General features: G+C 42.1%; 1 protein-coding gene across 1 annotated transcript; it reads right to left on the bottom strand.

Annotated features, from left to right (window-relative positions):
• Positions 1-300: 300 nt before the first annotated feature.
• LOC118515156 lies at positions 301-4889 on the bottom strand. Its single transcript, XM_036061861.1, has 4 exons — positions 4248-4889; positions 4048-4175; positions 2336-3932; positions 301-2304 (listed from the first exon to the last, which is right to left on the bottom strand). Exons 1-4 carry the CDS (start codon positions 4887-4889, stop codon positions 301-303), a joined length of 4371 nt encoding a protein of 1456 aa, XP_035917754.1.
• Between the last annotated feature and the right edge of the window lie 22247 nt (positions 4890-27136).

Genomic DNA, 27136 nt, shown 5'->3' with positions numbered 1-27136 from the left:
TCTACTTGTGGTACCGCCTGCATGCTACTCCCTATCAAGAAATGGCCCGGGGTTAGTGCTTCCAAATCTGTTGGCTCATCTGATATTGGTATCAATGGACGCGAATTTAAACAAAGCTCAACTTGTGCCAGAAGGGTAAGCATATTTTCTTGCGTCACACTTCTAACTCCTATCGTCTTTAACAGATGCCTTTTAGCGGACTTAACTGCCGCTTCCCAAAGTCCTCCAAAATGAGGCGCACGCGGGGGGATAAACTTCCATACCAGTTCGTTCTCTGCGCACCAATCAAAGATCGCTCTCCTATTCACCCTCATCGATTTTCAGCATCCTATAGATGCGATGCAACTCGTGTGCCGCGCCCTTGAACGTCGTTGCATTGTCCGAATGCAATTCGGCTACTTTACCACGTCTCGCGACAAAGCGACGTAGTGCTGATAGGAAAGCAGTCGATGTGAGATCACTCACCAGCTCGATATGGACTGCCCTTGTCGCGAAACATACGAATATCGCGATGTATGCCTTCGTTGGGCTTCGGTTGCGGACGGTCGACTTTAACAAAAACGGCCCACAGTAGTCGACGCCGCTGACGGCAAACGGTCGCGTTGGTGTCACTCGTGACTTAGGCAAATCAGCTACCGCCTGTTTCACCAGCGTTGGCTTGTTCCGAAAGCATGTGTGGCATCGATGATACACGCTCTTTGCTAAGTTTCGGCCCCCAATCAACCAAAACTTCTGCCGGATTGCTGCTAACATGAATTGTGGCCCCGCGTGCATCTTTTGATGATGAGTGTTCTCGACCAGTAGTGTCGACAGCCGATGTGATGCAGCGAGGACAATCGGATGTTTGGTTGACTCTGGTATGTTGGCGTTACCAAGCCGGCCACCGACGCGTAACACACCCTTTGGGTCGAGGTATGGAGACAACCACTTTAGTCTCGACCTTCCGCTCACCAGCTTTCCTCGTTTCAGGTCGTCCATCTCCTCCGCAAACGAATCATGTTGTGCCCGTTGACACAACCTCAGTTCCGCATCCTGCAACTCCGCCGCTGTAAGCGGTGGAACGGAACTCAATAGCGTCTTCATGTCCGTATTCCGCTTGACGCTGTTGATCGACGTTGACTTGCTCGCCCTGAGGTTGGAGAGGATTCGCAAGCAATAAGCAACAACCCTTCGCAACTTGCCGTACGAGGAATAACGTGCGAAAAGTATGTTGCTAAAGTCACACGTCGTAGAGGTGATGACTATTTTGGACACCGCTAACCGCTCCTCGATGTCCGTCTCGTTCTCTTTCGCGAGTACTGGTTCCACCGGCCACTCTTCCTGTCCGTAGGACAACCAACGTGGCCCCTGCCACCATCGCTCGCACTGCAGTAACTCTTCGGGCCTCAACCCGCGCGATATATCATCCGCCGGGTTATCGCTACCAGGAACATGACGCCAGCATGAAATTCGGGTCTCCTCTTGTATTTGCGCCACCCTGTTGGCGACGAACGGCTTCCATCGACGAGGTGATGATTTGAGCCAATGCATGACGGTCATGGAATCTGTCCAACAGATAACCGTCGTCGATGAAACGTTGAGTGCTCGAATCACCTTCTGGAACAGGTGTACTGCTAGCCGTGCTGCACACAGTTCTAATCTGGCGATGGAATGTGTGTTTGAGAGGGACACCACCTTGGACTTAGCCGCTAGCAATCTAACCGTAGAGCCCCGTGTCGAATCCGAGCGTACGTAACAACATGCTCCATAGGCTCCTTGAGATGCATCCGCGAAGAGATGCAGCTGCAGCCTTTCCGGATTGCTATGTGCCACCAATCGAGGTACTCGCAGTTCGCGTAACACATAGAGCGTTGAGTGGAACCTCCTCCACTCTTCCTGAATCTCCGCTGGTAGCGGACGATTCCAGTCCAGCGTCTTCCCCTCGTGCTTCAATCCCCATAGGCGTTGCAGGAACATCTTGGCGAGTATCACCGTTGGTCCCAACAGACCAAGAGGATCGAAGATTCTGGCCGTGTATGATAACACCAGGCATCGTGTCAGCTCTTCTGCAGGGGTTGGCAAATCCACCCGAAACCGAAACATATCGTTGGATGGTTCCCAAACCAAGCCCAGTGTTGAGACTGCTTGGTCTTCTTGCCAGTCTAGAACTGATTTGATGGCCAAATCGGCGCTTGGAACACCATCAAGCGCAGCCGGTATGTTCGACGCCCATTTCTTTAGTGAGAAGCCCGCTGATTCCAACATCGATGATATCTGTTTACGTGTCTCGATGGCTTCTGAAACACTTGCTGCACCAGTCAGCAAGTCATCCACATAAAAATCATGCAGAAACCGGGTCTACGGCTTTGGGGTACTCCTGTTTGTTGTCATGCGCGATTTGTTGCAACGTACGAGTGGCCAAGAACGGAGCTGATGCGGTACCGTAGGTCACCGTTTGTAGCTCATACGTTGCTATTGGTTCGGTTGAACGTTCCCGATATCGAATGCGTAGCAGTTTTCGATCTTTATCATAATGCAGGATCTGCCTGTACATCTTCTCTACGTCTGCCACTAATGCGACAGAATGCTTCCTGAATCGCAAGATGATTGTGAGCAGATCATCTTGTACCGTTGGGCCAATGAGTAAAGTGTCGTTCAAGGAGTAGCCCGATGTTGTTTTGCAGGATGCATCGAAAACAACACGAACCTTGGTTGAAGAACTCGACTCCTTAATCACGGCATGATGAGGGATGTAGCAGTGCGGCTCACTATCGTCGACAGGTTCGGTGAGTTTCACCATGTGTCCCAACTGCTCGTATTCTACCATGAACCTTTTATACTCCTTTTCCATTACAGGATTGGCCTTTAGCCGCCGTTCAACTCCCAACAAACGCCGATCTGCTATATCCCTTGACAAACCCAGGACTTTCTCCGGTTTGGCATTTCGCGGCAACGACACGACATAGCGACCTTGAGCATTTCGCGTAGTCGTGGAAGCATAATACTTCTCACACAGGTCTTCTTCCAAAGACAACGCAGGGCCTTCTAAAATGCTCTCAGCCTCCCAGAACCGTTGTAGCGAAGCTGCAATGTCACCTTCATTGGTTGCCAGGTGACACAACCGCAAATTGGGCCCAGAACAACGGGAAGTATTCCCAGAGATCGCCCATCCAAACGGTGTCTCCAACAACCATGGTTTTCCTTCGCCCAGTGACCGCTTCCTTCCAGTGTGTAGTTCCCAAAATGTATCACCGCCAATAACCACATCTACCTTTCCGGGGACGTGGAAAGTAGGATCAGCCAATTTTATATTCGGGAGGAACCACGACTCTACGTTTATCGGTGTGGTTGGAAGATCTGCCGACGGAGTCTTTAGTACAAGAAATTCCATTGTTGTAGAGAAGTCAGCCCCTTTCGATTGAACGGCCGCTGTAATGGAACCCTTGACGTGCTGCATCTGTTGCCCTATACCAGATATGGCAACGTCTACCTTTGACAACGGTGTTAGCAATCGCTGCGCCATGGTTTCGGAAACGAAATTGCACATCGATCCCGAATCGAGAAGTGCCCGCGCATCATACGTGTTGCCGTGATCATCCACGAGCTGGAGAAGGACCGTTTCCAGAAGAACCATTTCCTCATCGGATTGCGCAGCCATGGTCACCGCTGAATTCACATGTAGTAGTGAATGGTGTCGTGCCTTGCACGTAGTGCACCGGTACGACGAGCGGCAATCCCTCACTTGGTGATGACGATTCAGGCAATTCCAACACAGCCGTTCTCGTGTTGCGATTTCCCGCCGTTGGGGTACGTCCTTATTTGCGAATTCCGGACAAGCCCGCAAATGGTGAGCCTCCGTGCAACCAAAAATGCACGGTGGTTGTGGTGGCTGTGGCGCTGACATATGCGGTATTGCTCTTCCTGCCGTCGCTGTGTTACCCACCAACCTTGGTCTATGTTTCGAATATTTTTTTGCTACCGGCCACCATTCTCGTATTTAGTTCAGTATGGGAAAACTCACGCGTTGACTTAAGGATTCGGACACGACTATGAAGGAAATCTACTAACTCCTTGTACTTATCTTTCGTGTGCTGTGCTGAATGGTTTTCCCAAGCCAAGATGGTCGCCGTGTCCAGTTTCATCAGCAAGAGGTTGGCGAACGGCGTATCCCAGTACTCAACGGGCTCGTCGAGTTTCTTCAGCCCGTTCACGTGCCGCGTGAATTCATCCACGAGCTGCGCCAATTCATCCACCCTTTCACGGCTCACTGTCGGTAGGTGATGAATCTTCCGGTAGTACTCGCGAACAAGCGTACGCGGGTTGTCGTATCGCTTCAGCAAGGCAGTCCACGTCACGTCGTAATTATCTGCTGTTAAGGTGGTATGCTCGAAGAGCAATCCAGCATCACCCTTTAACGACGACAGCAGATATTGCAGCTTCATGATGTTAGGAATGTCCGCGGAAGAATCAATCATAGCTACAAATCGGTCCCGGAAAGTAAGCCACTTGGTAGAATCACCATCAAACGTAGGTAATTCGATTTTCGGCAGACGCACATTCACAGCACTCGATCGTCCCGTAGTATTCATCGTTGAATTCGCGATCAACACCGAATCACTCACACCCGGGTTCGAGGGTTGCCTTCGTAGAAGGAAACCCTTCACGCGTCGGTAACGCGTGTCCATTTCGCAACGTTCCGCCACATACGTTTCCGCCCCATCCTCATCTAGCTCCGAAACTTTCGCGCTTGCCTGGAGAAAATCTTCGTAATACCTTTCCAGCTGGTCTAGACACACTGATACTTCACTCACTCTATCATCGGTATATTCACTGGTGAACTGTTCCACGGTTTTAATTAGCTCGGCAGCTTGGCGTTTTTTCAGTTGAAACGCTTTTAATTGTTTCGCCATTTTCTCTTTGAATTTTTGGCGCGTAGGATAATCTCACTGTAACTTGGATGCAACTTGTACGCAAAACCAAATTTCGAATGGCGCAAATTTGAAAACGCAATGGGTGTCGTTGCAGTTATGGGTGCCAAATTTGAAATGGCGTGGGTGGCGTCGGTTTTCTTACGCGTTCCGATCGAACTACACAACTCGCTTTTCTGTTCCTTGTTCGTGAAGATTACACGAACACTTCACAAACGTCTCCTTTGCCCGTGATAGCGGGGCAACCAAAGGTTATGATAAACACAACGGATTTAAACGGAGAAATATCACACTTTGAATCACCACTGTACATAAACGGTACGTAGTGCCGTTTATTCCCAAATCTGTGAACACGTAGTGTCCTGCTGCAAGTTTCACTGCACGTAATGCTTCCTTTCACCGATCCGGTTCGAAGGACCAAATGTATAAATTACACCGGTCGTGAAGGGAGGAAACTTGTGATATTTGGGAATTTCTACAACTGGAGCGGATAATTGAATATGTGTTATGCGTTTGGAAGTTGCTTTTGTAATGTTTATTCAACCGTCAGATTTGTACATAATTCAATTACTCTAGTTCACTTTTCTTACATTGGCGTCTGGTTTATACTCTCTGCTCGTAGTGTTGTCAAGTGTTGTTTATTTTTCATGCAATAACAATTCAAAATATTTTCATGCAAATTAATTAATTATACTAATTATCCAAATTCAACAGTGATAGTAAATTAGTGTTACTAGTCGAAAGATGGCGATCGTCATCGAAGTTAAAAAAATGCTGACTTCAGCAATTGGAACGCTTCAGTATCTATAACATTCCAACATGTAGACTGGTACATACTTCTCGATTCGTTGTACGAGGTGTAAACTAATCGAGAGAATCACCTCGGAATCCGTATTACTATAGACTTCATGGATTACAATGTGCAAACGAAAACAGTCATTCCATCTCCTTGTTTATTGTTTGCATGAACATTTCGCATCGTTTTGCTTCCTTTTCTGCTTCTGTGCAATGTCACAAAGCACAGATATATGTAGATATACAAGTTCAATTTACTGACAGTCGTGTTTTGTTTATTTTGCATTCTAATCCTGCCACCATTTTATTTCGTTTAGCTTGAAAGTTATGCTCAGTTATTTTGGATCATTCCTCTGTTAATTGTCGTTTAAATTTGCTGTGATACTTTAACAGATTAGTTTGCTTTGCCATTTGAATTGATATCAGAGAATGTTTCAATGCCATATTTTTGTTGGTAACGATTTAGGGACAGTGTGACAGAGTTACCAGTAGCGCTAATGATCATTGTTATTTTGATATGCACACGGCTTTGTGGGATAGCAATGTTTCGCTAATATTTTATTATTTACGGCTGCTTTCTGTGAATAGTTTTAAACGATTTTACATTTGGGAATAAATCCTGTTCCATTTAATGTAGAATTCCAAATTCCTCAAATTTGAGGCATCGGAAAAGCTTTTCGGAAGCAAATTTGATCAAAAACTTTTATTTAAATTTTTTTAAAATAAATCCAAACAGAACAATGAGAGGTATTTTCGCCGTAAACAAAAGTGGTCAGTAAAGTATTCCACAGCATCAAATAGCATGTCTGATAAATCAAGAATGCATGAAGATTACGTTTGCTCTTGAAATTCGGTGTGATTTAAGATTTGAATGGCCGCAAGCAAACAAATGGAGGTTCATTTTACCTTTAAGCGGAAACACAAATCGTTTGTTGCGTACCATTTTCCGACCCCGTCGCACGTACATCCAATTTGACTGCTCCGATTTTCCAAGTAAGCTATAAATATATATTTTCATTGCCAAATTCGAGGATTTAAGAGGCTATTAAAATTTATTTATAGTCTAACGGTCATGCGTGCTCGCTTTCTTCTTTGCTGTGTAAGCAAATTCAGCACTAGTTAACTATTTACAAAACGCACATCAGGAATAAACAATTTGCTTTGATTTGTCAATACACGTGGCGTTAAAATGGTCAGTGGTCTAAGGCATATAAGGATGTTATAGGACAATAAACAAATGTTTACATGGAGAGATGTTTGAGCTGTCTTGAAAGTGAAAATTTGAAATGCAATTTAGGATTCTTCTTCTTTTGCTCTACAATCTCGAAAGGCCTTAGCCTGCCATTTTTGGCTTTAAGTGAATTCATTCTTCCCATAGCTGGATAGTCAATCCTGCGCAAGGAGAAGGTAATCCGGATGGGATTTGAACCACGTACTGCCATTTTATGGCACCACTGCATCTTAGCCCACCATATCACTCCGTAAAATAACTAAATAAGATTGCATAATATTGATACCGGAATGAGGCTCTTTACTTTCTTTCCAAAAACTATTTAAATCAAACATAAACTCTGCTCCGTTCCGTTAATGATGTAACATGCCACAAACAATTAGCACATTTATTATGAAAGAATACTTGATGGCGGCACGCAAAAATCTTGCCGATGCGCTTAGTGCACTTGCTGAATAATGATGCAATCATAGTACATTTAACTAACTTCTACTCAATTAAATATCATTTCTCGTGTTCCGAAAGCTTACAGCTCCACAGTATTTCGTTCCCAATCGCTCATCCCACCGACAGAACCAGCTGTGGAACAAATGTGATGTTAATTAATTTTAAAGTAAGTGCTTTGACGTAGCCCCAGTCTGGATGAAGGATGAAACACAACGCGTACGGCCATCAGTCTCAGACATGGCAACGGTACGGTGATACGGTGATGGACGTGGTGGGTGCGTATGATGCAATGTACATATGGAAACAATGATGAACAAAATGAATAATGCTTAAATCTTCTCTGGTAGACTCATTGGCGAACACCATGGCGATAGATTAAACCTTTACGCAATGAAGGGTGAAGGCAGGAAAAAACGTGACATTTTCCAATTAATGGTGTGTGTGTGTGAAGGTTAACTTTCACAGCAACGTGTGCGCTGATTGTGTTTTATCTGGAACGGAAAACTGAAAGTGAAAATTTAACACACAACAAAAGCACAAAATCCTCTTTATTGTAACGCGGTACATGAAGCACCATTATTAAAACCATTCCAGTTTTCCAGTTAATTGGCGTAAGCGGTCAATGTTTGCTACGGAGAATTGTTTCAATTGATTGATGCTTGTTTTTTTAAATCGCATTAAAACATGCCAATAATAATGGCAAACATCAATTCCAAAAACAATCTGAGGGTAAGAAGTGTTGGGTGCTAATCTTAAATAGATTGAAATGCTCTTTTCTAAATTCTACGTTCCATTCTTACGTTCATTTTGCATCGTTAATCCTTTCTTGCTCGTAGGTTTTCTTCTCCCCTCCGGTTAATTCTCAGCAGTGGTGCCTGCTCGTAAATTGGCGTCCGGCAGAACGGAGCGTAAATTTGTTTTAAAACACCTTATATCTTTGTACAAATCGCAATAATAAAACCACAAATTATACGACCCGCATTGCACTGCAGATTATTACCTTAAGTGAAGTTTTTCTCTCCATTCTCCTAACCACATGCTGGCCCATGCTGATGCTCAAGCATGCAAGGCATCATGGTTTGCGTGCAATGGTAAATAGGCGTCGTACAGCAGTACGTACCGCACAGCACCCCAGGACGGCCCCATTCCCCGGTTTGCCGGACAAATAACTTCACAGGTTCGGTTCAACACCGAGCACCGACACTAAGGCTCACAGAAAGTTTGCACTCCCAAACAACCTTCGGAGCGTGGTTTCAGGCTAAAGAAAGCAAAGGTGTGTATGCCCAAGACCTCTGCTCCCTCGGCTACACTGAACGTTGCCTAACGTTCGACCAAGGTGTGTTTTGCACGCAAGACCACGCAAGTACAGGCCAATTTTCATGCGGTTTACACTGCTGTACCTTTCCTTACAGGCGTGCTATCACAAATGTACCAAAATATGTGCCTTCTTGATGGCCGTATTGAGTACTGCTGCTACGGTAACAATTCTCAACCTACTTGCCATTCAACCGTAGATTTCCGACCAACGATTGACTTCGGGCCTGCAAGTAATCCGGTGGGCCCGGTGCAAACATTCTAAAGAGATATATCCCAGGGCGGATTGCTGCACGGTGAGTGAGTGTTTGATCGCCAACACTATCGCCATGCAATAGTTTTATGACTTTCCCCCGTTGCGTATAGTCAGATACTGCGTGAGTTTAGGGATGTAAAAACACAACGCTCCCATTGCGACACTCGTGCTGGAGCAGATAATGCGTTTTATGCTTTTATAAGCAGGCATGATTTGAAATGAGGCCACTTTCCTTCATTTAGCGTGATTCCGCACCGTTTTTCCTTCCCGACTACGTGTGCGTTCCTATAGAAGATCCTGTACGTGTGTGTGAGTTAATGGGCCCTACTATAAACTTAAAACAATGCTCTATTGTGAAAGCGTCCATTTGGGAGTGGAGTTTTATGACAATTATAGCGGTCCTACGATATCATCTCTAAAGGAATCAAATTTAGTACAAAATATCGTTACGGGGCAGTACTCTGTGTTGGTGCCAAAAGAATCATATTTGATAGCCTTAAAAGGAAGTTTTTAGAAGTATATTTATCGAGATAGAACTGAAATTAGACTCTTTATAAATAATAAAAAAATGATATATGTAATTGATTGTAGCGAGCATAAAAATTACATAAAAATTGATGAAAGAATGTTTAATTTGGGGTAAACTACCAATAAACTAGCACGAAACTACTCTACTTTTTGTTGGACTATACTATACTTAAGCACGACATCGGTTTTGGCAAATTTTAATTCCGTCTTCGGAGAACAAAAATAGTTTCATAATTTCAGTGAAAAACCCGAATTATTTTAGCAAACCCCAAGAGATAGAGGACCGGGATAAACGAATTTATGATATAGTTTTTCTCTTGTATCGAACCACATTTTTTCAGTGATTCGATTTCCCAAAACGCAATCTAAGTTTTGGTACCTGTTGAATTACACTACATGGACTATCAGAGATGGAACAGTTTTTTTTTTTCACACAAGTTTCTTATGCACCTTTGTACGATTAGCTTGAAATATGGACGGGGGGAGTCCATTGTAAAAATGTGTAGCCAAAACTCTCCCAAATCATTGGGTTGGTACGAATCCGGAAACCTTCGGATTCAGATACCACTGCTACTGCCTGCCACATGAAACTTTTCAACAAAATTCGCACACTGCCATAATCAATATTTATTGCTTTTGGCGCCTTTTATTACCATCGACTGAAGTTTATGGCGGCGCATGAAAGCGAACCATACACAGGGTGAGTTATGAACGGTAGCAGTGCATTGGGCTGGAGTGTATTTGGGCCGGATTGCGCCTGAAATGTCAAGCCGTTTGCTTCGTTCGGTGTGTAGGGTAACGATTGGTTGCATGTATCCTTTGCTAATGATTGCCTTTGGTGGCAAATGGCTTCGGCGCAGCAAAACAGGTGATTGATGCATGTGTTGGAAGGTAATTTGATTCTTACCTGTGAGATTGGATTGTTTGCCTGTGCTGGGGAGGAATTTTCCCTCTTTTGCCAACATCCAATTCACAATTAGATGGGAGCCATGTGCAAACAATGGATTTATTTTTTTTGTCAGGTTTTCGTTTCTTTCGCTGTAATCTGAACGTTCTTTCCAAGTGGAAACTGCACATAGGTAAAAGTAAATGGTGACCAAACTATCAAGCATTTTCACAAAAAGGACATGGAATAACAAAACTAACTACTAACTGAGGTCAAAATGGCATCAGCTGTTACATTGTTAGAAGTAACCCAGCTCAAAGCATCTGGATTGTTAAGAACAAACTGCATAAAGAGCAAAGCCATGCGAGAGTGAAAAGAACGCGCCAGAAAATACAGCGCACACCACAAACGGCATTGTCCTTTTTGGTCCAAGGTTATTAATCAATTTTATTCTGCTACCTCCACCGCATCCCGATGTTTCACATCCAATAAATGGGAAGCAAATTACTTACGATGATGCATTGCTGACCTTTATTTCACAAGCACCCACATGTTTTTATTGCTTCGCTCTATCTTATGTTGCAAACCAGTGCAAACGAATCCTCTTAAGAAGCAGGTTTCAGATAATGGAAAAGTGTTTCGACTCCAGTTGCCAATACTATCGGCGTAAGTAAAACGGTATGCGAGTAAGTAAATCAATTTTATTGTTATTCACCCGATAAGTGCAATGAAAATAGTACCATTATCATCGTTTTTCAATGAACCATGCTGGGATGTTTCAAGTTCGACTATCGAGCGATCGATTATTCCACCGTTTCGGGTGCGGTATCGTACATGCAAATCTTAAATATTTACACCACGTACATGTGTCGGTGTACGGCGATTAAATTGTTCGAGAGTTTCTTGTTTGCTTTGCTTTCACTCTGATCGGATAAATGGTTGTTGATACAGTCTTCATAAGCTTTAAAGTTTTGCAGAACTCTTGAATTTCGTAGTGCAAAGTGGCGAATTATACACATTTATATATCTATAGCAGTGAATGTATGTGAAGTTTTATTTCAAATAGTTGTGATTGAAGTTCCACTTGTTGCAACTAGTAATAAAGTTCGTCGTCCATTGTTAGCAGCAGCTGCGCTCTAAATGACTTAAACCCAAATTCTTGTGGCAAGGCTTATGGTGTTTGTTGGTGAGAGAGTTTAGAGTCACTTTCACAAAAACCACCCCAGCACGAACAAATCCGCACAGTCTCACTTATGGTGTAGGGAAAATTGGTTTAATGTTCACAAAGCACTTAACAATTGGACGGTGAATAGGATGCAACCCCTTTCTGTTTCTACCGGAGCAAAATGTCTGTTTTTGGTTTTGCTCGCGGTGCACGGATACACAGCGCCAAAGGGAAAACAGAATGCAAAAACGAAAAAAAGGGAGAAGCAGATACAACGCTATCAACCAAGCGACAGCACACTCTCGACGACTTTCAAGCACCGATTTGTGAATGCGCGAATCCCTAGTGCAAACAAAATTATAATTTATTCACCGACACCAAACGATTGTTCTGCAGGTGTGTTCGTCGAAACATCAGCATGATAAAGTGTCATGTTGCGAGGAACAACGGGTAGCACGAACATTCGAGAACAAGGTATATTCGTTAACGGTCCGCGTACAATCCGGGGGAAAAAATTATGACCCACAATTCTTTTCACCTTCAAACTCGAATCCTTCGTTGACTCTGTCGCTCTCCTCGACCCTTACCCCAATTTGTGAAGGGAAAAGTTAGAGCTGCAGGATTTAAGGTACTTGTGGCAGAAGCATTCGACTAAACGCCAAAACACACCGTTCACCGTTAGCACTTTAAGCACTTTCTTCTTTTCTCACCGGTAGCGGTCGATACTCATTCCAGCTGCAGCTAAGCTGATAACATTAATTACAGAATCCGAGGAGCTTTTCCGTACGAAAAGTTGATCAATAATGTGATTGACGTAATGAACGGTGTACTTTTCCGCACTGTTTACATCATCCTCGGTGTGCATAGGCAGTGTTGGCTCAGGGATTCTATCAAAAGCTGGAAGTTTAATTTGTTCATGTAGAAACTGTTAAAATAAAGAAAAAAGGGCTCAATGTAAATTTTGTTGGTGTAAAACCTACAATTATGCTTTATTCTTTTTAAATTCGTAAATTTAAAGTGTTTTTAACTTTTTGTCACGCATCTTTCTCAAAAATTTACATCCCAAGCCGGTATTCCACATTTGCTTATATTTACTGATTTTTTAGACTCTCTGAAAAAAATCTCTCCTTTTTATGAGCAAACCCTAGACTGCTCTATAGTTACTGTTGTACCTTACTATCGTTTGTTCTACCGTCTGATCACACAAGATTTATGAACCATAGCGCCAAATGCAACGCCATGAAACGACACAAAGAAGCCAAAAGCAAAGTAAGCAACCGCGCTCCTTTGCCGCTGGGTCGAAATATCAAGGATGCCACAAATCCCACCAATGACTGATGATGAAAACTGCAGGCACTCCGGCTGTACCCGCTCAATCGATGACTGTCGAAAGCGCTGAGTACGGAAAGTTCTCCCAGAGCCTCTACAGCCACTGTGACCACTGTGGCTGTTTTCGAAGCGGAGAAAAACGGTGCCATTACATGAAAAGTAGCGTACATCCCTGGGTTTTAGGAAAATGCTTCATATCCGCAGCACAAACTCACCACCACACCGCAACATGAGATGCAGTTGGCTCGCCTTCTGGACACGGGAGTGCACGCTAGGTTAAAGCCGGCGCTTTGTAAAGGTTGTTTCCCACAAGCATCAACAGTTTCTGCAGGAGCAACACGGACCAACGCCGCAGCTAAAAAAGCGTATAAGCCTTCACACGGAAGCAAACGAGCGTGCTGACTTCGCCTTGCTGGTCGGCGCCTTCCCCGGTCTGGTTTAATATTGAACCCTCTCGTTACCTCGGCAAGCGTCACACGGGTTGACAATATAGCTTTATCATCACCGAAAATTTTCATCACATTTCTTCCATTTCACGTTCGCTGCGGCCGAACCGAACGCAGGATATTATTCCGTGCAGTAGGATGTGGTATGGCCTAAAGCGTTCGTTACAAGAAGAGCCCTTGATGTTCGAGCGTCGGACAGAGCGAGCGTCTTCAATCAAATATTTTCACTGTGACGCTCGTAAATTGTCGCCGGTAGTGTCAGGTTTAATTTAGGCGGTGGAGTTTTCGTTATCTTGTATGGTAAATGAAATACCGATGACTTTATGCGTGGTTGTGGCAAGTTTTGTAAAGTAAAATCATAAGATGAAGAGAATATAATAGATGGAGCATGTTATATATTCATGCTCGTCAAACATCTTAAAACAATCAGATTGTTAAGACCTATTTTTCTAAAACTATTACACATTTGGTTTGTGTTCGCTTCTGTCCAGAGAGTAAGTAAATCCAGTGTAAGCAGACTTATTTGACAAGCTTTTGGTCTACGAGAGGGTTCTTAATTCAATGAGTCACAGAGTAAAGATGCGTTTTTGGAATCCGCACTTGCATATAACTATCAATAATCGACAGTGTAGTTTTTTACAGTATAAGCTGAGGCTTCTACTTTCATTGTCCAAAATCCAAATCTAGCCAAAATAAGTTTAACAGAAAACATTTCTTAAAGCGCAAACAGAATAACCAACAGTTCCTGTCCTCAAAGACAACAAAAGAAAAGATTCAATGTTTGCTTGCTCTTTACACCTTCTCTTTGGCTGTTTGACTACAAAACTTTCCCTGCGGAAGTGACCCGTAAAAACTTTTTGACATCTTACAGTCTCGTTCAGTTAGTATCAGGTGTGATGTGCGGATATCGGAAAGCCGACAAACATCCGACCAACCGGTGGTCCATCCTGTCACACACACACACATGCCGGAAGGTGAAATTATCTCTTGCCACCGGAAAGGATGTTTCTTTTCTTGCGTTGGGGGCTCAGCCAACATCCGATGCAAGTAAAGGAACAGCGCCCTGCTGGGTGTTCGTTCTGTCGGTGTTTGACGCCCAGGACAGGAAAACTTTCACAAACAGTTCTGGATGATTTGAGAAGATAACCGGAATCTTTGGTTTGCCATTTTTGTAAACTACATTTGCGAAGATACCTTCATATGTGGCAGTTTTGCTGCTCGAATAATCTCATGTTAAGAAGTCTGGAAAACATATGAAGACCACATAATCAATGTTTCGATCGCGTCGTACATAATGTCGATTTATGTTTCATTCATGTTTCTCCCTCAAAAGCTCCATACACTTCATTCTATTCCACAGAGCAATCACTGAACCGGTCATCCCTGTCCCTGCTTGCATTGCACCGCACGATGCAGCGAGTCCTTGTAAATGTTCATTGTAAAGTAAGTTCCGGTGATTTGACGCTGAACATCGTTCAATGTAGTATCAAGAAAGCAGGGCGAACAGCTAGCGAAATACTTTTCAAATTTCACACTGACATCAACAACACGTGTTACCAAGCAAGTTTAGCTTGAGTTGAGCATTTTTTTGCCACAGTTCTCTAAAGTTGACAATGGTCAGTATCGTTCGGAAGGTAACAAAGCCCTACGGAGTCGTTATTGTGCAAGAAATGATGATCGTACTGAAGTGGAAAGGAATGAGATTGGAGATCATTGGAACGTTACATTTTTCTCGTGTAACGTTTCATTTCGGATGCAGGATATCCATGATCACAAACATACCCGACAGCTACAGCCAGGCCATGTATCGATGGAGGCGCCCAGTACTTTTGACCGTTTCGAACGTTTCGGTTGATTACGGAGCAAATTGAGAGACATTTGTCATCCCAGATGAAAACGAATCCCCTTTCGATCATAACGGGAACGAATGCTTCGTTTGCCGTTGCTTTCATCGATTGCTAACGCGGGAGCTCTTAAGACGAAAACCTATGGGAATGCTATTAATGGTGGTTATTTGTGACTTTCCTAGAGACGTATTCTTGTTACACATTTGTCTTTGTTTGATTGGTGTTGTTGTGCCCTTTGGGTGAGATTTGCTTTCTTCATTGTGTATTTATTTATTGTTTTGCTTCTGTTAAGCTTTACGTTAAATTATCCTGAACATATTTAATTTAGCAAATATTATGACTTTTTTCTCTTTCATGAGTGGGTTAGTCTCCTATGACAACTAGCAGGGTTGGTTTATTAAAAATTTGTTTGTGATCGATTAAAAGTTCCAAAAATATTAAAAAATGTTTCACCATGATCGGTGATGAGTTTATTGACGGCGCCTGCCAAGATGCTATTTTATCTTGGTCGTCTCTTTTGCATAACAAAGAAACAAAATCCCATCCAAAATCACCACATTCTTGGCGTTTTTTCATGGTTTTTGCAATTATCTCTCTGCTCTTCTGTTCGGAGTTCGTTATTGTCTTGTCGTTCTGAAATTAGCATTCCTAAACGCAAACTCAACGCTTTCAAATGATCGTTCCAGCACTGTCGTTCTGTTGGCGTCACTTTCGTTTCGCAAGTACCACTTCATGCTTTAACTCCACCATGAAGTGGTTGCCACCTCGGAGCTCATTATGCTTTGCTGTAAAAATCGTTCAACTTCTTCCGCAAGCTCAGTCGAACGTCCGAAACTACCGAAACGGGGAAATACGGGCACGTTCAACGGTTGTGCAGTTTTCTCTTTTACAAGCGCCCTTCATTGCTCGAGTGTAGGAATGGAATTTTACGACTCGATTGGCGCGTGTTTTTAAGTGCAAACCCATTCTCGGTGCATCGCGAGGGAAACCTCCACTTGGCCTCTTGGATACAACGTTACAGTCATTCAAATGACGGAAAGTGCTTTGAAGATGTTATGGAGATGAAAGGTTGTGAACTTAAGCACGTTCACGAAATGAAATAAGTACGATCAAATGAGGGAAATTATGAATTGGAAAATTGGCATCGCTAGAAAATTCTGTTACTTTTGGTTGCTTTATGATACATGAGGGAATAGAATGGCAATGAACAGTTTTTACTTTACTTCAATGTACCATTTAAACTTCGTTTCGAAGAAAATTTTAATTTTGACGATTCGTGCATCTTTGTAACAGTTTGAGAGAAATTTTTGTTTTAGATTTTAGAATTGTTGTTTAGAATTGTTGTTTTAGATTTTTCTCTCATTCTATCATCATCGATAAAGGATTATTTATCACGGAAACGGGCTATTCCAACATTGAATAGTTCATCTTACTAGTTAGTATTGTGTAACAAATATTTTACATTATGTTTTCTTTGCGTTTTGCTGGTGAATTTATCGTGGTAGCACTTGAAACTTGTAAACTGAAACGTTTCATTTGACGTGAAAAGAGCACAGATGAACCTGGTCGATTAGATAAGAATTGAAGACTATCACATAGTGGTCAAATAAAATATCTGGTCTCAAATGGAACCATGCTATGGATAGAACTTCAACATTAAACATGCAAACAATAAGCGATTTTCAAATACAACAGCCGGGTTGCCTTATACTTACTAAAGTTGCTGTTGCGATCTTGTTTCTAAAACATACTTTGCATGATAAAATCTCCCTTTCATTGCGTTGTTTTGGTGGCATCGATATGCGTTCAAAAGGTTGCATAAAACTCAATTGAATTTCGTTGTGCATAAAGAGGAACACTGAAAGCAATCTTCTTTTTCAATCCAAAACGAATGCAATTAAAAGGATTATCCTGGTGGGTAGCTTTATCCGATTGCAATAACGGCCATAATCCATATCAGTTTAAGCAGCTTGAGTGACTACGGGCAGGCCGAGTATGGAACGGTATTTATTGAATATTTGAAATGCAGCCTAAAGGAAGGAAGCGTACTTTGCGTCCATAATGCGCTTCACTATGAAATCAGTTTATCTGTTTGCAATATAATACTTTTGTATCAATGTATCTTTACCGAAATTAAGTGCGATGTTGTTGCTTTTGGGATATGAAAAATATTCAATCACATCTTTTTGTAACAAATGTTTGCTTAAGGTTATTAGCATATTTTTTAAGAACTATAATGAATTGTCGTAGCTCTTACGAAAAAATTATTTTGAGACTCGGTAGCCACAAATAGCGAGTGGGGCAGATTGGGGCGGTCCGGTGGCCGAGGCGACAGCGGCGCCGGTCTTCACACGGCAGGGCCGGGGTTCAAATCCCATCCAGACACAGAAAAGCCAGAAATGGCAGGCCGAGACCTCTCGAGGTTGTAGTGCCACAGAAGAAGAAGCCACAGATAGCGGCTGTTCTGCTTCGAGCTTCTGATGATTATTTGAAATTAATATACTTATCAGCTACGCCGCGGTTTAATTCAAGTACTGTCCTCACATGGACAACAAATCGGACCAACGTATCATTTCACCATCTTACGTACCGTAGTGACGATCATAAGGACCAAATCAGCATGTTAAAAATATATTTAATTTTTGCTTTCTTTCAGCTTAAATTTTCACATTCTAGTCGAAATTCCATGTCAATTTCTCGTTATGAATGAAGAAACCGCCCCTGGCTTTGCAATTATGACACACGCTAACAGCAGCTTTGTTATGGTGAGGCTATTTATTCTTTTGTAAAACAAGTATTCCTGTTTGTTTTAGTCGTGACCGGATGTTTTAAAGTCAGTCTGCATGCCAATATCAAGAGAATTTCTCATACTCATTTTATTATTTTTCTTTTAATGTGAAACATATTTAGAGACGTGTAAATTAAAAAAAAATGTTTTAACCAAAAACTGACGCACTTTTTTGGAAATTTTGAGTAAATTTTCATTATGGGAAAAGCTTTGTTTATTCGTATTTTTGACATCTATATAACGTATTCAAAAACAAAGCATCACTGTTTTTCTGTGCGTGAGTTGTTCAAGATACAGATCATAGGAATGGTTTATTATACGCGTATAATGTGTACAAAAACTAATTAGATTAATGATGTAGACGAACCCAAACCGATAAGCAGATGATAATGGTTTAATGTTTTTGCAAATAAAATTTAGAAAGCTACCCTGCTACATCAGCTGCCGATGGTAGTATGCGTTGGGAAGAATGGGAAAGAAAAGGTAATGTTTGCAGTGCATCGTGAACGATAACATGCACTAAAATGATTCAGGTCTAAATTACCTCTCGCAATCATTAGCCAATTAAAACGCGATTGCTCCCCTCCTCTTTTGGGCATGCCACACGTGCGGGGATATCAAAATATCAATAATCATTAACACCGTTCACTTATTGCCACCATCGATGTTTACGGGGGCCAACCATCACGCGCGCGAAACACCAATTAGCAAATCAGTTTATAAGGCCCGTTTTTTTGCTGCCATTTTAACGTCGATAGTTGTTTCGAATCATATATGGTGCCGTTTTTTGTTTGCTCAACGAATCGAACGGTTCGCATGTGGTTCCAGTCGTTTTGCGGGTTATTTTAATTTATAAAATTTAATCGTTTGATCGTTGGTGTCACTTTTCTTTGCAAATTGATTGGGAGTTCAAAAAGCAGCAATCAAAAAAAGCTCTAATATGCCGGCAGAGAACACTTTGCATCGTTGAGCCATCTTTCATCGATTTTGCTGATTGTATCTTGTGAATGATAATTGGTTTAATTGATTCGACATTTAAACTTGTAGCGAACGGTACAAGTTTACCTGCAAAATGATTCATTCTTACACACAACACTGAAGCAAACAATGCCTGCGCAAAGCTTCGCCGTCAACCGATCGTTTAACTTGGCTTTTTTTTCCTCCTTTTTTTGTAGCACCCCTTCCCATCGGTGTTCCGTTGAATGTTACGTAAATGGGTGGAAAAATAAAATAAAATGCCGTGAAAGCAATCTTGAGCTGGTGCCTTTCAGATGATTTCAAACGAATAACATGCTCGATTCACGGTTGAGCGAATTCAAAGCGGATTGGGTCCCGGAAAAAAGAGTGATCTCATGAAGTACGAGTGAAGCAGTTTTTCCAATGTTCCGCTTGCATTACAAATCTGCGCTCGTTTTGACAGCGGCATCGAGAGCAATGAAACAGCGAGTGAAGATACCGAAGACTGAGAAATGGAACTGCCCACGCGGACGGGAAAATGAAAGAAACTGTTTGCCTACCAGTTTCTATTACAGCACACTCGTCCTGCTAATGCTTCCCAACACCGGCACCGGATGGAGTCCTCCTGGGGAATCACGGGAATGAAACCCGGCAAAGTGATTCACTCGGTTTCTTCGCCGTGTGCAGAAGCAAACCGAGCGGCGCTGTTTGGCTCTGTCTCCGGTACCGTTTTGCGTTTGTTCAAAACCAAAATCAGCATTTTTCGTTACCTTTGATCAAAGGATTTTCATTCGGAACATATCTGTGGTAAGGTCACGGTGCTGCTACCTGGTGCGTGGTGTGTCTAGAGCATTGCGATGAAGCGGCGAAACCATTTGAGATGAGATTTAGATGTACAAATAGAATCAGCATCGCTTCATGTAGTGTGTTAAGGCATAAAACGAAGTTCAAACGTGATTTAAGTGGATGCCAAAGACGTTCCGTGTTAATTTTCTAAGACCTTCCAAGGTTGATTTGAACGACGGTGGGAATAGTGTAGAAACGTTTGAGTATGACTCATCACTCCTAGTACCCATTAAGTGTTTTCACTTAAAACAGTTTTAATTGTTTTGCAGCAAAAAATGAAAATAAATAAATTAATTAAAAAAGCATTGGAATGTAAAAAAATGAATCATACATATTTTTACATAAAAGTAAACTGCTACATGTTACTCAAATAGCTTCAACACGGCTTCCGTGTTGTGGTTACTGTTTCAACGCTCATTTGGTACCTAATCGTAACGGAAAAACGAGTCTGTCCGGCTGACTGTACAGTGCAGTGGGACACCCTTCGAACACGGTCCAAATCCAACCGCCCTTTACAAGCAGTAAAAGCTGTAAAATATGTTCAATTTAGGTTAACATTTTATTCTGTGGTTCGGTTATCCGGACGTACATCAGCTTCCTGCCGACATAACATTTACCGGAGGAAATGCATTTTCCAATCAACAGTAACACAAACAACGTTGGTGTTTTGACCATGCGATACAGATATAATAGCGTACACGGTACACCGACATCGACGAGTCCATGAACATAACTCCTACCAGTCAGCCTGCCCCTGGTCAACGCTTCTCCGGTCTGGCCGAAACCGGGATCAAGCACATCTTTTTGGAAGATTTGTTAAACTGTTCACCTGATGAGTTTGGGAATGGAAACATTATCGAGATGTTTTGGTGAAATATATCATGGTCATGGTTGTTATGTTGCCGTTACCGCACGTTCTCCTTAATTAGGTTCTCGGTACGAAATGTTTATGGACCAGTACGTCCTGTATTTATTTTTAACTATGAACAAACATTTAGCAATATTGACAACTTTTTTTCTGTTTTTGAATCGAATTCGATCTTTTGATCAGCATGATTATTTGTTGAAGTAAAGGGATGCGAGAAATCGATAAGGGGTAATTAAATGGTGCATGGAGCAAATCCCTTCTTAGTTTGAACATTTCTGCATACCCACTGTACATAGTGTATATGATCTGTTGAACAAGTAATTAACTAATTACTCTGATTTGTTGTATAGATCTCGTCACATGATATTAGATTTTTGAAATTTTGGAATAAAAAGTACGAGCTATTTACTCACAAAACAATTCATGTGTTTACGTTTTTGAGGGGTGCGCAAAAATTCAACACTAAATGCGAAATGAAAACAATACTTTGATGGAACGGTTTATTGTATGAATATCATGATAAACATGGCCTCAGGATGCTAGCATAAATCACCTCCCATGTAAAGCAGTCATTTGTTAGGCACGCAATCTAAATAAAGATATAACCCTCGGACCACACTTATTTTAAGTAGATATGAAAGGTTGGGTACCCGGCCTGGCGTACAATCTCAGGTAAATACTTAAATCTGATCCTTCCACCAACGTGCCTGAACCTTTCCAACCGGCGTGCGAGTTTTCCGTTGTACGGGAGGCGCCATCATCCGTAATAAGATTTCTTATACATGCGATAAGCAGTGGTAAGATTTATGGACGAAATTCTTCACCCACACGACAGGGGAAGCAATGATCGATGTGATTGCTAATTACAATAATTAATCGAGAGCTGTGTGCCCATTCTAGTGCCGGTGTTAAGGGTTCTGTACGGCTTTGGTACGTTTCTTTTGCGAACGGCGGAACACATAACATGGCAGCGAGGTATTGGATCAATTTTCGGGCAGAGATTTTTGTTGTGTTAACGACTCACATGTTACCGTTGATTTTTGACAAGTTTTAAGATATGTATAATTTCACATGAATACTGATTTTGATTCTTAATTATTAAAGTTAAGTTGGGTGCGATAATAATTCGCAAGAAAATAGGCAATTGTTTTGAATATCTAAGGCTTGCGTTAACGTTTGGTCCATTATAAGGCACCAATAGACTTAATTTGCCTAATTTGCGTGGATCTTATTATAACATTTCATTCGTGAGCTGGGCAGGGTGAATTTTCCCTAGAAAGAAGTTGGTGTCCGTCGTCTGCCAATTCATTATTCCGTTCATTCTGGCGGACGCATCAACACCATTACTCTATCTCAGTTAAGGCCTGCCACGCTTTGCCTATCCGTGTGGACGGCCTAAATAGACTTCACGGATTGGGTCATCCGGTGTCATTTTCGTGACATGACCAACCCATCGGAGCCTGTGAGTCTAATACACTTCATAATGGAGTGATTACCGTACAGTCCATTGTCCGTCGAACCTCACCACTTTCGGGGCCAAAAATCCCTCTGCGCATCTTCCTCTCGAACGCGACTTAAAGGGTTTGGTCAGAGTCCATGTCTTTCGAGAGTACTGGGACTGTAAATGCCTTATACATTTCTCTGCTTCGCCCGTCGTGACTGGTATTTTGAGAGAGGGAAGTTTCCTCAGACTGCGATTTGAAGGGCCAGCACCCTTACATATAACTCAACAACATTGTTGAGTTAACCCTGGCGTTATTTATATTTTATTGGCTTTTCTGGCTTGAGACTATGTAAAGATAGAAAAAACCAATATGGTTTATCTGTGCTAACCTATTATTTTACTAACGATAAGCCTGTAGAAAGCAAGCGTTTCCGATACTATCTACTTTATCTAGGTTAGTATAATTTTGCTAAATACTCTGGTCTGTATCGATTTTTCATTCTTCATTGCAACGCACGAAGATAATAAAACTTTCGAAAGCTCCACCGCAAAAACCCAGGAATCACAACGCACATCCTCAGCTGACTTTCATTTGTTGTCATGCATGTCACACGCTGATGTACGTGTACGCATTTTGAAGTGTTAAACTGTTTGCACTCTCTCTCTCTCTCTCTCTCTCTCTCTCTCTCTCTCTCTCTCTCTCTCGGCTGATAGAGTGTCCTTTTAGTGGTTGGATGGTGTTTGACGTGAATTGGTGACTTGATGGATGGTTCGGACCAGCTGCTGCATCAACACGTCAATCATCGATCGAACAATTTTCGTGCCCACATCAAATTGAGTCCTGTGCATAACTTGCTGACCACTGCGCCGTACAGGACGATGTGCGAAAATAAAATATGCCTGATACGGTTGATACGTTGCACGGGTAATGACCAGCTACCAGGTTAGGGCATGATGCGAAAAGACGGGGCAAATTGTTTGGTTGACACTTTGACATATAAGTGAAAGAAAACTTAACTCAGTTTCTAATACTACGAAAAGTAATGTGTTAAATACTACAACCTTAAGAAGGATACTGTAGGATTTTTTAACCTTTAGGAATAGTTAGCAGCACTGCATATTTTTGTTATTGACATTTTTTCGAACTTTAGGTGAGAAAATTAAAGCGCCGCCAGACGGAAAGAGCTTTTGTTTCAATCACCGCACCTGACTGTTTCGACCAATATTAAGAGGTTTTCCTCTCACACGCACATGCATATAGTATCGTGGCGTAAGAGTGGTAATAAAACACCAGAAGGGCAAGCAAATATCCCATTCATGTAAACAATAATTGCATGCCGTTATGCAATCATTAAATGCAAGCTTCCAGGTTAACGTGTTCGGTACACGGGACAGCAGCAGCAGTAGCTGCACACGAAATGCTGACCACTTTTACCGAGCATTCTGCACCAAAGCTTCGGCCAAACGTGCCAGGCTAGTGTTGCAAATTTACAGCACACCGGGACCGCTGCTAGGCTGTATCGATGCCCACGATAGCGATGTAGCATTTAAACTTCATGCAACCTGACAAGTTAATTACACTTTGTTTTGTGCATAAATTTCCTGCCGTCTGCCGCATGATCTTGTGAGCAGATCTCACTCTCTCCCTCACACTCTCACCCCATCGCTCGTGCAAACGTTTTGATGGTTCCGCAAACTGAGGATGGTCTTTTGATAAATTTCTTTAGTTTTAAAACCTGGCACCATTAAAAAGCAAGTTATTAAGATTAATGTTATCGCACTCTCGGCCGCGTAGGTTGTTTCTCCCGGCCAGTCACGAAAGGGTTTTTTCCGGAAATTTACTCATTTGATCACCTTTGCCAACTGTTAGGACGTGTTGGGAAAATAATTGGCACCAATTACTGGCACGAATTATTTGCACTGCACATGGTTTGGCTGGCTATGCTAAAATTGTACTTAAAGTTTAGGATGGTTGTAGGATTATGATCGTCCTATTGCATATTTAAACTGAATTACGGAAACGATTTAGAGTTTTCAGGATAGCATGGAATTTAGCATTTTCATCGATTTTTGTTGATTATTTTTGTCAGGCTCATTAGGATAGCTCATTTACCTGCTTCTGAAATCCTTATAATAATTGTTGAAAATTTAAATGAAGAAATTTAAGATAAAATGGATGCTTGTCATTATGCTGAAAATTTAATTGTAACATTTTCTTACTAATACCATTAATTTATCCAGACGTAACAAAAGATATTCCAATAATCGACACCACAAACGGGCAAAGGTGGAAAAAACCATTTACTATCAATAAATATGCTGTAACGGCAACCCCACTAGCTCATGAGCATGTGTTACAGCATACTTTCTGCACCACCAAAGGTCACTGAGTGTGGGCGCATAACTAACTGCATCCGCAAGAAAGTTTTCTATGCAACGGTCCTTATTTGTTATGAAAATGTGTGCTTCAATGGTTCGCCTAGCTGCCCATATCCCATCTGGTCTGCGTTTCATTTTTCATCTGCTCTCAAGGAAATCGCTTTGCCTCTAACCTGGGCAACGCATAAACTCGCCGTTGGTAAACTTTGATAAAGTGTAGTCAATTACCTCGCTCGAACAAAACGCTCACTGTTCAACATTAACAACCACCTTCCACTTCCGGTTCGGGTTGCTACCGTAGTGTCTCCGTTGGGGAGTGCTAGGGCCAGTGCTAGCGGATGTCACATGATAAAGTTGGATAGTTAGATACCTTTTTTTCTGCTTAAAACGCAAACGAGATGAAAACTAATATTTGCAATAAATAAACTGGTCATATAGGATACCTATGGTCAGTTTTGGGCTGGCAAACGGTGATGGAAGGGCATCGTAACGAAGCATCAAGTTTCGACTCGATGCACAAAAGAGCTCGTCATGTGTGCTCGTTATTGATTATTTTCTGCTGCTTCGGAAAGCTTTTAATATGATCGTGAAATTCTATTCCTTTATGTTTTACCAATTATTTTGCTAGTAATTGTGTTTTAATTTGTACCATCGCAACTGTTGTAATTTACACACAGTGTTTGTTGAGAGGCTGAACACCAGACCCAACCGATCTGGAGTGAGTTTTTCAACAGCTCCTACAATTTATCTTGCAGCTGTTAGCATCTGCATGCGCTACTTGTTGGAATTGAAATCCCGTTAGAGCGCACAAACAAAGGTACCGATGGTGGTTGTGGTTGCACCAGGAAGCGACAAACATCTAGATTGTATCACACCCGGCAACGCAACCAGCCCGGTGCAATGGCGGTAGAAGCGTCAGCACCAGAAGAAGGCATCATCGCAGGATAATAAAAGTGTAAAATTTAAATATATTGCTCTCTGGTGATAAAAGTTTGTTATCTGATGGGTCATAAATTTGATGCTTCCATGTTTTGTGCACTCTCACGAACAGTTTCATCTGCACCTGTATCACGGAGTGTATCTATAACAGACTCTGTTGGATGAATGTATAACAAAATTGAACTTTTGGAAATAGAAACAAGTTTCAGTGCTTAAATGATTTAAAAGTAAGTGTAACGTCTGATTTACGACCTAATTAGAAATCCGAAGAACTAGATAGCTTGGAACTGGTTTAACATAATTTTAAATACATTAAATAATTATTGGTTCTATTATTACGGCTTGATACAATATTTCATCTTATACAATAGTTGATGCTAAAACATTTGGTAAATCGATGATCATAACTTAAATTTAATGATCCCTCAGAACAACCACACTTATTCGTCTCATCCAGTCCAGTTTCCAGCCAACAGAGTTGTGTGTGCCGTAAAGCAACATTGTACCCATGAATCTGCATGTAATTTGGTCAGTAATTGCTGCTGTAAATTTCATTTGCTTTTATGAACTTCACTCTCCCATGTCTACTGTTCTGCAATCTGAAGATGTCTTGATCCCCATCTGATGCCCAACAAGCCGGGCGCAGTTGATATTTCTCTTCACACCGTTCCTGTTGCTGAGTAGGGAAATAATTGCCACGTGGTTGACAATTAATTGTTATCTTCCCGCAAAACAGATGTTGCCGGGGACCGAACTGTCACCGTACCTTCTAACGTGTTTAGCCTGCCTGTATCTGAGTCTAATTGTTGTTTTGTTTGTTCTGTAATCCGAATGAGTTATGAACTTTGTCCTTGCTGAAAAGTGCATGTGCAGGGAAACTAGCACTGCCATGCCCTTAATGGTGTTTGCCCGTCCAGTGCCATGCTAGCCGTACAGTCCCCGACAAAGTGTAGACAAACTGACAGGAAAATTTTAATCACTGAGCTTCCCTTTCCGTTCGTTGTGTGATGATGTTATGCGTCAGGGTGGAGTAACGAACCAGAAGTTTGTGCCTTGTGCTCAATCATCATGCAAAGCCACAGGAAAATGTTGACGAAAGTTGCTTATTACGTTGGGCGGCCCATTCATAACGTTTCATGCAGTAACGTTTTTAATTACGGGTGACAGTTGCTCTCACTAACTAGAGTGTGTTATTTCGTACCGGCTCACATTGCACGAAGTTTCAAATTGAATTTATTGAATCGCCGTGATGATGATGCTGCAGTTTGGGCGTGTTGTTGAAGAATAATTTGCTATTGGTAATCAATCTAGGGCGTGTAATTTGATCAGTATTGTGATAATACGTTTGATTTAACGAGTGCAACGCTGGTGCATTGCTTGCTTATTAACTTTTATTTCAACAATCATACTTCAGTCCACGTCTTGAAAGGAGGTGGAGTGATCCCTACGAAACACTCCAGAGTGCATTCGTTGGACAGTGTTTAGAACTTTCATAACAAGGGAAGAGAAAAACTGGTCGCTCGAAGAAACATCAAAGGGTTTGAAGATCGGACTGCAGCAATACAATCGGACAATAAACGATTGAAGATAAAAGGATGCATTTTTAACATTGCGGCCGTAGCGAACGTCCAGGCCCTGCACCGTGTGGTCGGTTTTATCCTTTTCTAACTATGCAAGTACTTAGCAACCTATTAGCATAACAAATGATCGAGATAAAGTTGTTCGTAGAACCTACCACAAAAGAGTCTGCAGCTGCATCTGGTT

The sequence above is a fragment of the Anopheles stephensi genome (genome assembly GCF_013141755.1).
Source record: "Anopheles stephensi strain Indian chromosome Y unlocalized genomic scaffold, UCI_ANSTEP_V1.0 chrY19, whole genome shotgun sequence".
Taxonomy (NCBI): Eukaryota; Metazoa; Arthropoda; class Insecta; order Diptera; family Culicidae; genus Anopheles; species Anopheles stephensi.
Note: the sequence above shows the minus strand (reverse complement) of the source record. Positions and strands in the feature narration are given on the sequence as shown.

Excerpts from the sequence above, each read along its gene's own strand:
- LOC118515156 (XM_036061861.1), bottom strand. The coding sequence starts at position 4,889 with ATGGCGAAACAATTAAAAGCGTTTCAACTGAAAAAACGCCAAGCTGCC. Across the intron at positions 3,933-4,047 it reads ACGAAAGATAAGTACAAGGA|ACCAAGGTTGGTGGGTAACA; the intron begins GTTAGTAGATTT and ends TTCGAAACATAG. Across the intron at positions 2,305-2,335 it reads AGTACCCCAAAGCCGTAGAC|TTGCTGACTGGTGCAGCAAG; the intron begins CCGGTTTCTGCA and ends TATGTGGATGAC.